This window comes from Neomonachus schauinslandi, chromosome 4 (genome assembly GCF_002201575.2).
Source record: "Neomonachus schauinslandi chromosome 4, ASM220157v2, whole genome shotgun sequence".
Lineage (NCBI taxonomy): Eukaryota > Metazoa > Chordata > Mammalia > Carnivora > Phocidae > Neomonachus > Neomonachus schauinslandi.
In genome coordinates this window covers 177261477-177273541 of record NC_058406.1, presented here as the reverse complement: position 1 = coordinate 177273541, position 12065 = coordinate 177261477, and the positions used below count along the sequence as shown (strand labels likewise).

At 43.0% G+C, this 12065-nt stretch overlaps 1 protein-coding gene across 1 annotated transcript in view; it reads left to right on the top strand.

Annotated features, from left to right (window-relative positions):
• The window catches only part of ADCY8 (adenylate cyclase 8), a 259560-nt gene that overhangs the window by 144620 nt on the left and 102875 nt on the right, over positions 1-12065 (top strand). The window contains exon 8 of the mRNA XM_021688464.1: positions 6282-6479. Within this exon, the coding sequence (XP_021544139.1) occupies positions 6282-6479 (198 nt within the window). The remainder of the gene's footprint in view (positions 1-6281; positions 6480-12065) is intronic.

Sequence of the window (12065 nt, the reverse complement as noted above, 5' to 3'; positions counted from 1 at the left end):
TCTGTTGAAGGGCATCTCGGCTCTTTCTGCAGTTTGGCTACCATGGACATTGTTGCTATGAACATTGGGGTGCATATGGCCCTTCTTTTCACTACATTTGTGTCTTTGGGATAAATACCCAGGAGTGCAATTGCTGGGTCATAGGGTAGCTCTATTTTTAATTTTTTGAGGCACCTCCACATCGTTTCCCAAAGTGGCTGCACCAACTTGCATTCCCACCAACAGTGTAAGAAGGTTCCCCTTTCTCCACAACCTCTCTAACATTTGTTGTTTCTTGCCTTGTCAACTTCTGCCATTCTAACTGGTGTAAGGTGGTATCTCAGTGTGGTTTTGATTTGAATTTCCCTGATGGCTAATGATGATGAATTTTTTTTCATGTGTCTGTTAGCCATTTGTATGTCTTCTTCAGAGAAGTGTCTGTTCATGTCTTCTGCCCATTTTTTGACTTGATTATTTGTTTTTTGGGTGTTGAGTTTGAGAAGTTCTTTATAGATCTTGGATACCAGCCCTTTATCAGTAGTGTCCTTTGCAAATATCTTCTCCCATTCTGTGGGTTGCCTCTTTGTTTTGTTGACTGTTTGCTTTGCTGTGCAGACTCCACTCCCAAATTACTAGAACTCATAAAGCAATTCAGTAATGTGGCAGGATACAAAATCAATGCACAGAAATCAGTTGCTTTCTTATACACTAACAATGCAATTATAGAAAGGGAAATTAGAGAAACGATTCCATTTACAATAGCACCAAAAACCATAAGATATCTCGGAATAAACCTAACCAAAGAGGTAAAGGATCTATGCTCTAGGAACTACAGAACACTCATGAAAAAAGTTGAAGAAGAAACAAAAAGATGGAAAAACATTCCATGCTCATGGATCCAAAGAATAAACATTGTCAAAATGTCTGTGCTACCCAGAGCAATCTATACCTTCAGTGCCAATCCCGATCAAAATTCCGATGACATTTTTCAAAGTGCTGGAACAAACAATCCTAAAATTTGTATGGAATCAGAAAAGACCCTGAATCGCCCAGGAAATGTTGAAAAAGAAAAACAAAGCTGGGGGCATCACGTTGCCCGATTTCAAGCTATATTTGAAAGCTGTGATCACCAAGACAGCATGGTACTGGCACAAAAACAGACATATAGACCAATGGAACAGAATAGAGAGCCCAGATTTGGACCCTCAACTCTATGGTCAAATAATCTTCGACAAAGCAGGAAAAAATATGCAATGGAAAAAAGACGGTCTCTTCAATAAATGGTGCTGGGAAAATTGGACAGCCACATGCAGAAGAATGAAACTCAACCATTCTCTAACATCATACACAAAGATAAACTCAAAATGGATGAAAAACCTCAGTGTGAGACAGGAATCCATCAAAATCCTAGAGGAGAACATAGGCAGTAACCTCTTCGACATCGGCCACAGCAACTTCTTTCAAGATACATCTCCAAAGGCTAGTGAAACAAAAGCAAAAATGAACTTTTGGGACTTCATCAAGATAATTGGTTTTTAAAGTAGTGGTAAGGCATGCAGCTCAGATGCTCCATGTTTGAATGCATAATATAGAATGGGCTGAGTAATTGTTTAGTAGGTCATATTACGGCAGGTGTCCAGGCTCCAGCACAAGGTCAGATGTCATTTGCATTGGGTCTGATTCTATACACTAGAAGGGGGGCACATGGAGGGAAGTTAATAGGATCTTACTCAGGGATTAGAGATAGGACCCCAGGTAGAAGTTGTGAACAAAAACAGGAAGAACTTCAGACCAACGTTTCCCAAATGATATTTCATAGAACGTGTAGAGGTGATTTGAGCCAAAAAGCATTTTGTGGTTCTAAGTTTGGAAAATACACAGTTTTAAAATCTCATTTCTGCAGAATTTATCCATACCTTAATTTCAGTGACGCGTACTGTAAATCTCTCAACAAACACGTGCTGAGTGGCTATGATGCAATTGGAACCATAATGGATCCATATTTCCTAAACTGATTGGTCCACAGAACCATTTTGTAAAGAAGCATCCCTTGATTCCCTGTGTTCTTTGAACAAGTTTTTTGGAAAGGACTTAACTAGGAGACTTAGTGATGACTTCCCCAGATGCCAACACTGCAACTATGTCAGCGGATTTGCAGTATCTCCAGGGATGCTTTGGAGGGTGTTTTGCAATTGGAATATGCGATCCATAAGAACTACAGTGTTTCTGACTCAACAAAACTGGATGTTTCTGGAGAGTACACCTTTAGCCGGAAATCTTACTGGGAAGGATGTATTTGCTGCCACAACCTGATGAAGGACTACCAAAGTTCATGGCCATCCGTGAAGTGAGAGGACAGTAGGAAAAATAGATTTTCACTCTGTATGTCATATAAGACAATTCCCAAAGAAAAGTCACGGGCCGAAACCAGATGGTGAGTTTAAGAGGATTTATGGCTTGCCCCCCCATTCAGATGCGGTTTACAAAAGCATAACTGGGACCTGTGATGCTGATTTTCATCCGAACCCCCAGATTATCAGGCAGACCCTACGTTCAGAAACTTGGGAGAAGGGGCTTTGGTTCTCATTTGGGCTTTGATCTGTCCTAAGTGCTTATGAGTAAGGAGGTCATTGAAATGCGTCAGGAGGGCGTGGATCTTGGTTAGGATAAATCTCAGGGCTGCTGTGCTTTTATGTGAAGAGACTCAGATATGAGAGGCCAGCTCAGCAGCAACCTTTGATATTTCTCAACATTGCTGCTCCAATCTGACCTCCCAAATATCTGGAAATAGCAGCTAAGGTAAATAAATGAGTATACACACTTATGATTGTATATAAGCATAATATGTATTTGAGCTATACATTGAAACATACATTCAGATACATGTATTCAATTTCATGTGTATGTATGTGTATGTGTGTATATGTGTGTGTGTGCGTGTGCGTATAAATATATATATTTCTATTATTCTCAGGCATTTCCCATTTCCCTCCATTTCATCCATTTGTTTTCCTATTGCTAGCCAACTGCTTAAGTCTTTTACATAAAATAATCTCGACTTTTAAGAGGTCAGTTGCAGTTGGAATCCTATTTGAAAGCTTATGCTATTTTTTAATATGATCCTAATCTTGCTCCCACTGCAGCTGTCCATCTCAAAAAGAGAAAAAGGCATATTCTATTAAGAACAACTGGTTCTATAATGACTTTAAATCTGCAAATGAGACCCATTACCCATTTCCCCAATACTACTTACAAAAGAATCCCTGTGAAGTACCAGCGTATGGATTTTTGGTGTTGACAACCATATCCAACCTGGTCAAATCTTAGTGGTCATCACGAATGGAGGAGGAGAGGTATACCAGATCATCTCAAACCACAGTCACCCCCAAAGCCAGCCGTGCTTTGCAGTGGTGCATGGGGGGTGAGTGAAAGCAGATGATTTCCCTCCCTAATTCCAGTTTGCTTGACTTCTTGAGTTGATGCTGGCCTTCCCTTGAGAATATACATCCTGAAGCTGTGAGGTGGGTACCAGAGACATTGCTGGTCAAACAGCAGATATGATGGTCCTATGTCATTGACAAAGTGAACGATCAGGAAAGGGTCCACTGAACACTGACAACTGTAATAAAATCCTAGGGATATAACTACAAAGAATAAAAATAATTGCCTGGAGAAGAAAAGAATTCTCCAGCACAGCATCATTGACATGTTGATACAAGGGCTCCTTCCCAGCTCTTAACTATAACCTGGTAGCGATGATGAAAAAGAGAGAGGTGCTTCCAGACTTTTATTTGAAGTAGCCACAAAGCTGGTAGAATTTTCTGGGGGGTAGGAAAGCTCTGACAGGTGCCTCAACTGGTCTCTGCCTTCAGAAGTGGCCGATGATACAGGCAACCAGGAAGCAACGTGTATTGCTTGTTTTCGGAAGGACTGCTTATAGACCAGAGTCAATCTCTCATGACATTTTCACCAGTCCCAATCGACGTAAGAAAAAATGAGCAGAGTTATCCATTAATTTAAATGCATCCAATGTAAAGGACTATCCTTTGTTTCGAGAGTATAGCATTCTCGTTGAAAAAAAAATTACCCTTTATTTTATGAAGTGGTGGTCACATCAGAGAGCTGTCATGGCACTCGTGGCTGCTTTTGTAATTTATATGTATCTGTCCCAAAGGTATTTTTTGAAATTCCCCTTCTCTGTGAAATCCAGAGGTTCAAGAGCCAGTGAAGGCATGAGGGACTGGTAGAGTAGGTAGGATCAGTTTCGTTCCAGGAAGGAAAACCAAATTAAAATGACAGGGAGAGAAAGAAATACCTAACGATGAATGTAGTGAGCCAATATTTAGCCGATTCCACATCCAGCTGTTCGACCCCAGCTCCAAGCACTTGCTGGGGGAGCATCTTGGCATCTCTAAGCCAGAGGGTAAAAGTGCATGCCCAGACAACAACAGCATGAACATTTCCCCCTCCCCTCCAAGATAGAGAACTAAATCTTGTCATTTTCCAAACTGTGTGGGAAGAATTTCTGCCCAAGAAACCAGTGCGGGATGCACAGTGTGGTGGCCGACAGTGCAGATGCCTTTGCCTCCTGAGATGCTGTTGTAAGAGCATTTAGTCCCAGGGGCTCAAGCCCTCTGGCGCTGCATGGTTCCTGCTGTTCAGTTTTCTGGAACATCGGTCCCTGCTTCCGTCTCCCTGCTCCAGCCCTCCTCCTCCCCTCTCATCCTGCCATTTCTCCCCCTCACATCTGTCTTTCTCCCTGCAGTAGCCTCCTTGGTATTCAGAGCTGAAATTAACTGCTTCAGGGTTCTACGAGCATGTACTTTACTTTCGTATGTTGGCACATGCAACTCCATCCTTTATCCTGGGGCTGCAGAAAGTGTTTCAGTAAATTCTACTGGTGATGAAGCCCTACTCTGGAATTCCTTAGAGACCTTGAATTTAGGTTACATTAACTATCTCCATGAAATTTAAAATGAAGAGTCTAACAGTACCAGACGAAGAATCCTTATGGAATGGGCTAGAAGTTTTCCATGAGCTCAAAGCCCCTGACTCTGGCTCTGGAGTCAGAGGATCTGACCCGACTGTAGATGAGCTGATGGCTCTTGAGCGCATGCCTCTGAGGCTCAGGGATACATGAAGGGTTCGGGCAAGACAGCATCCCAGGTGCTCTGTCAGGTCCCACAGGCTGCCATCTGATGGCTCCATCACCTGATCCCAGTCTAGTCTGTGGGCTAAGTGTGGCCAGGCTGGGAGGCTGGCAGAGAAAAGCAGATGCGGTGAGCGTGTTCAGAGAGGCAGGGAGTTTTCACTTCCTGACTCTACAAATGCACCTCATCCTGGACCTCTCCCCAGGGAAATCTCCTGGAGGAGGAGATGGACATCCCTGTCCCCATATCCCTTCGGCTCTGACCCCCACTATTTTGTCAAAGCATTTGTCTTTAATTGGAGCTGTGAGCAAGCACTGCATTTGGCTTGATCCAGCCAGTTGGTGTTGTCACCTGCAGCTGAAACAGCGGGAGACAGAGGCCTCCGTGTCACACCTGGTGGATCTTCACAAGCCAGTGCTGTGGCTGCGTCCATGTGACCAACCAGGGTGGCCGCGCCTTTCCCCACTTCATGCTGTTTAACCCCTGGGAAATGTTGAGAGGCTGCAGCTGCTTGCATTTTTTGCCTAAAAGGAATGAGGCATTATATATCATTATATATCTATATCAAGATTTAGATCTATGGGGGAAAAAACATACTTGTGAAGTGCAAAAATCTAACAATCTTCGAGTTTAAGGAAGAGATCCTGGCACGTTTGGCTCTCCGTCCACAAGGAATGCCAAAAACAAAAAAATGCAAGCCCTGGGTCTCCCAGTCTCTCCACCGCCATTAAAGGAAAAGACCACACGAGAGTGTGGACTCTGCTTGGTGAGAGATGATCACTTCTGTGGACTTTTCAGCTATTTTACTTTCTGTTATTTCTGGTGGTTCTCTTTCTCTCATACCAGCCATGTGCCTGGTTAGAGAAAGGGTCTTGATTAACATCTCCAAGCCAACAACTCTTTAAATACCTGAACCAAAGGAATTCAGTGCACCTACCCAGAGGAAAGGCAAGTGACCCTCCTGATGTGATATTTTGTGTTTCTCTGAAGCAAATGGCTAACTGATCAACTTCTGTAGGTTTCACTGAATACGACTGCATGCATGGAGTGCTATTACTGTTTGCAATGCAACCTGATCTAAAAACATTGCATTTCTTTTTAATCCAAAGGGGACTAGCAGGTTTATTGTGTTTGCATGTGCTTTCCCCCTAGACTCTGGCTGCCCTAACAAGAAATTCAATAAATCTACTTCCAAACCATCTTGCACAAGCTTTGCATGTCCAGTCTGGGCCTGAGGAAATTAACAAGAGAATAGAACATACCATCGACTTGCGGAGTGGCGATAAATTGAGAAGAGAGCATATCAAGCCATTCTCACTGATGTTTAAAGACTCCAGCCTGGAGCACAAGGTAGAGCTGGGTCTCCACAGTGGCTCTTTTTCTGAAGTTACTTGTCGTAAATGTTCATGGGACCAGAGAGAGAGCCCAGGGGCTGCGGTGTTGGTTGGTGTGTTTGTCGTTTGTTTGTTCGATTTGGTTTGGTACTGTCTTTTCTTTTTCTCACGAGTAGACTGAAGGCCATGAATGGAGATGCTGGTTAGGGCAAGAGGGCCTCAGCTTTGCTCTTTAAGGAGAAGATAGCTAAAAGAACAAAGGAGTTTCCTCGACTTTGAGGTTTTTAACCCTAAGGGACATTAACAGCCACTTGCTTTTGCTTTTAGGAGAACTCATGTCCGTTCTAACCCTTGTCACATAATGTATGAGAACGCCCAATAATTGGATGCAAGCATTAGTGATAAAGACTGCCTTAGATTACAGACACCTCTTCTCCCATTTTCCCAGTTGTCCGATGGCTCAGAGGCCCCCTGATGTAGGCATAGTGGAAAGGAGATGGGTGGTGGGTTCAGCATTCGGTTGGAATTCCACCTTTGCCACTTCCTTGCCATGTGACCTTCAGGAAGTGAGGTAGCCTCTCTGAGCACGAGTTCCTCAATGCACCATGAGGATCATGGATGTGCCTCCCACTTAGGCTATTATGAGAAGCTCCAGGCAATGCCTTGATTAGGTTAAGTGTTCAAAAATGGAAGCCATCCCCATACTGACAATGGCATTTTCCCATGCCTCTCTCCCGCCCTAGCTCTAAACTGTACAGGGTTGTGGGGAGGTAGGCGCTGTGCCTGCCTAGCTGGGCTGCTCCTCTGCACTGAGGGAAGCAGACAGACCTTCCTGGACTGAGCACAGGGGGGTGCTTGGTCTCTGCAGGAGCCTCAGGCAAAAACAGCAGGGAATTTGCAAGCAAGTTTCAGGAGTTTGATCCAATACTCTGCAAAGCTCCAGTGAGCAATTTTTTGTTACTTTGTTCAGCTGCCTGGGACATTCTGCTTTCCTGGATTTGGAGAATTCACACTTCTGTGCACATACACCATTCCCAGTGAGTTTCTGTGATTAACTAACTAAAGGTTGCAAACTCCAAAATTAATATCTTCACCTCTAGTTCACAATTTGAAATGGATTGTGTCTGTGTGCTAACAAAAAGAGAAGAAACATTTTGTCTCACTCAGCACCCTCCCCTCCTCCAAAGAGCAAGTAGGCTTTTCTTACTTGTAATACATTTAAGGGGCTTAAGGTCCAAATTAAATGCGTTTTCTTTTGTGGTTGCCACTTTGAAGAAGTTAGGAAGAACAGGGTGGTCTAGCAAAGAATCTTCTCAATTAGCCTGGATAAATACCTACATCCAGAGCTATACAAAACCCTTTTGTTCATTCTTGCTAAAGATGTACTCGGTTCGCTAATGACCTGACCCCTGCAGACTGTAGATAATGTTTAATGTGTTTTATTCAGTAGCGTCTGCATCTCATCTGCGGACCTGGTGTTGGAGCAGGAGTGGGCCTGGGGCGGGGAGGGCGGGGAGGGGTTAGAGTGTGTCTGAGGTTGATTTCTGGGTCCAGGAAAGGTTCTTCTAGGAGAAGCAAAGGGTAGCATCCTGAACTGACATGTGGGGATTTGCCCACTGACTGTCCAGCCTTGCACTATCCAGCGTGGGCTCTGCCTTTGCATGGGTGCCCCGTGGTGAGGACAGTGGGTCACATCAGAACGTTTGTTCACTCCCCCCCTTCCTGTCACAGAGACCCTCGCATTGACTTTTGCTCTGAGACTCTCTCTAGGGGCTGCATTACTGTCGAGCTGAGGATGTATCATAAGTAATAGCCATTGGGTATTTACCAAATACCAGGCACTATTCTAAGCTGTTAGCACAAATTCACTAACAATGACAGTGTGAAGTAAGTGCTCTTATGAGCCTCATCTTATACTTGATGAAATGGAGACACAGAAATGATTAGGTGGCCCACCCCAAACTCCACCTGTCAGTAGAGGGGCTTCAATCTGAGCCCTCTGTGAGCCCCCAGCCGCTGCCTGGTCTGTTCACCACACTGCCTCTCCCAAGAGTCCAGGAGCTTGTTCTCTCCCAGGCCCTCATATAAAGACAACAGTCCTGTGCTATCTGCATTCTCTCCTCTTTGAACTTTGGATGGGGTGGGAGGCAGGAGGTTCTGGAGAGAGAATAAGTAGGAAAGAGTCCTGGAGCCTTAGCTGATTTAACATAGCACCTTCAAGTCCGTAAGATTCCAGAACTGGAGAATAGTATCAATGTGCATCTACTGTGTGCCTGGTGTTTATGTATATCAGTTTATTGCATCCTCAGAGAAACATTACTATCCTGCTTACAAAAAAGAAAACTGAGCCGTCTAGAGGTTAAGTAGAGGTCATAGATCTCAAAATCTGGCTGCCATATTCTGTTGACTCTAAGGTACCATCATCCGTGAGATGCCCCATTTTCTATGCAGCACTAAGTAAGAAAAACCCAGTATGGGGAGTCTGGAAGGAACTCCTCCCGATAAGCTGGGCTTACCCCTCAAGGTAAAGATGGACAGAAAAAAATCCCACCCAGCAGATAATCCCACCCATATGCCCATTCCCTGGGACTGGTCTGGAAAAAAAGGAGCTCTCCAAGAGGTTAAACTCCAAAATGGAATCCATATAGCCTTGCCGCCTGATTTCACACACTGAATGTGGTCTTTAAAAAACCTCAGTCGGGGAATTGGATGTGAAGTGGTCCCGGGTTGATATCGCCCCCTGCTGACCAGCAGAAGCAATCACAAACCTCTCTGAAAGAACTCAAGGCTTTACCACTCCATGGAGAGTAAGATGCATCCTGGTTTCAGAGAGGTTTAAAAGTGGGGGGAAAATTGTGCATCTTAGGATTATTGTAATATATATAGCATTTGTGACTCCAAAGACCTCTTTCTCCCCACTGCCCTACCCTGTTTCTTAGGAGCAAGTTTGCACCCCTAAAAGCATCTTTTCCAAAAGGAAAACAGGAAATGGAAACACTGATTTTTACCGTTGGAACTTTTGTGGGGAAGGAAAGGCTTCATTCTGTTTGAACAATAAGATGTGTGAACAAGGGAACGCCTTCCCCTCTCCACCCATATAGTGAGTTAGAGAACATAAAAGCTCCTTCGAAATGTCATTCAGACATTTCCTGATCACATTCGCTTATAAAAATGGGCACCTCTACCAAGAGTGTTCTGTGAAATAGGACCTTTATATACCTCGTGGTGTTGCACAAAAATACCTGTTGAATGAATGAAGACTTGGGTTAAGGAGCAGTTTAGAGGAGACTGTCTTGACTCCTGTAAGCTGGTCTTGGGATATTTTTTAGAACTCTAAGAGCCAAAAGACATGAGTCAGTGTTGATCTGACTCTCAGCAGTGGAGCTTCAGGAGAGAAGACTGTGAAGTTCTGCTCATGTCCTACCATGTCATTTCATGGTGGTACACACACACTCACACACTTACACACTCACACATACACTCACACTCTTGTACACTTATACATTTACACTTTCTCACACACATACCCACACAGAGGAATCTTTTGAGTTAAGCTTCAGAGCAGCATGCTCATGACTCGTCATCACCAAGGTTGGGCAGCATGTGTTTGCTTCTCTCTGTGGTCCTCTGTTTCCTCATCTGTGAAGAGAGTCGGACAGCCCCTGGCATCTTTCAGCTGTCGATGCCATGAGCCCCAGAATTCCCTATGACCATGGTGACCATATGTCCTGGTTTGCCCAAGATGTTTATTTTCTTTTTTTTTTTTAAGATTTTATTTATTTATTTGAGAGAGAGGGCCCAAGCAGGGGAGGAGGGGCAGAGGCAGAGGGAGAAGCAGACTCCCTGCTGAGCAGGGAGGCAGACATGGGGCTCCATCCCAGGACCCTGGGATCATGACCTGAGCTGAAGGCAGACGCTTAACTGACTGATTCTCTCAATGTGATTATTAGTAGCACCTCCCTTCATTTTCAAAACTCACCAGTGTGGATAACAAGAAACATGAGCCAGGGCTTGGACCTCAGCCAGGTTAGAATCCATGGTTCTTAGCATCTCTAGTTCCCAGCATCCCCATGAGGACCTTCTGAGCAGACCTCTGGGTGGGTTGGGGGGCATAATCCAGGCAGCAAAAGTCCCCTCCAGTCCTCCCAAATTTCACAGAAAAATCCTCTGCCCTTCTTTAGCCTCGAGCTAAATACTTCCTGAGACAGCTTACAGATCTCAGGGGCAAACAAAAATCAGAATTAGGGGAAAGGGATGTAGAAACATGGCATGTTTGTCAAACACTGTTGATCATATTGGATTTTTTTCTTTCCTTACATATGACTTTTTTTCTTTCCTTACATATGACTTTTTTCTTATTAAAAAAATGAATGCATTTTCACTAACAAAAGTTTATGCCAAGGATATAAGACAAAAAGAAGAAAATAATATCTCCTGTGACCTTACAACCCAGGATAACCACTGCAAATATTTTGGCATCTGTCTCGCTACGCCTTCATGATTGCAATTCTGTATGCTTATTTACACGATTTTTTTATTAAAATGGGACCATTTTATACATAATGATTTGTGATACAGTGTTAAGCACTCTTTGCTTGACCCTTTTCCCATATTATTAAATATGCAGTTACAAAAAAAAATGTAACTACATACTACTTCATTGCATATTTTAACCATTTTTGGCTTTTTTTCCTTAGTTTTTCACTCTTATAAATTATAAAACTGCATTGCAGTAACCATTGTCTTAGTTAAATCATATACCCATGCTTAATTCTTTCCTTGGGAAGAAGATCCTAAAAATGGCTACAAGAGAAATGTACATTTAAAAATATTGATGTGCATTACAAAATTGCTCTCAAAACTGTGACTATGCTTTTAAATTGCCACTTTGACAAGAAACAGCATATCTCTGTCACTTTTATTTTTTTTTTAATTATTCTTGAGGTTGAAAGTCTATCTGTATATGTTTTTATGTTTTGGTCTTCCTGTTTCTCCTTTTGTGATTTGCACATTCCTCTTAATTGTCATCTTTCATTGCAGTTATTGATTTGTGAGTATTCTTTATATATATAGTGGAAGACTTACCCCCACAACACTTACAGGAAGGGGATCAGCCTCTGGTCCTCATTTCTCTTCTAGGACAAGGCTCTTTTTTTATTATTTGTGAAGCTTAGGATGGGGAAGGCAATTAATTATAATTACTTATGGATGCTTCCAGGCCAAATAAACCAGCCCAATATCTGTAGTGCCTGAAGAGAGCTCAGTAACACAGGGATACATACTTGGAGGGGCTGCATTACTGTCGAGCTGAGGGACTTAATACATACTTGGAGGACTTTGTTAAGCTTAGTTTTCGAAAACAGTATCGCCATCTCCGAACACGTCAACTTCCTCATCACGAGTAAAGATTAGGCTATGTTTAATATATACTTCAGAATTGGTTTATGGGAATTTATGCTTTTGATGTGAGCATTTTAGGAGGCTAAGTATTAAAGTCAAACCATATCAATGATGATTAGATTTCCTTCTTCTTTTTTTTTTTTCATTTTTTTTCATTTTTTTTTTATTCTTATGTTAATCCCCATACATTACATCATTAGTT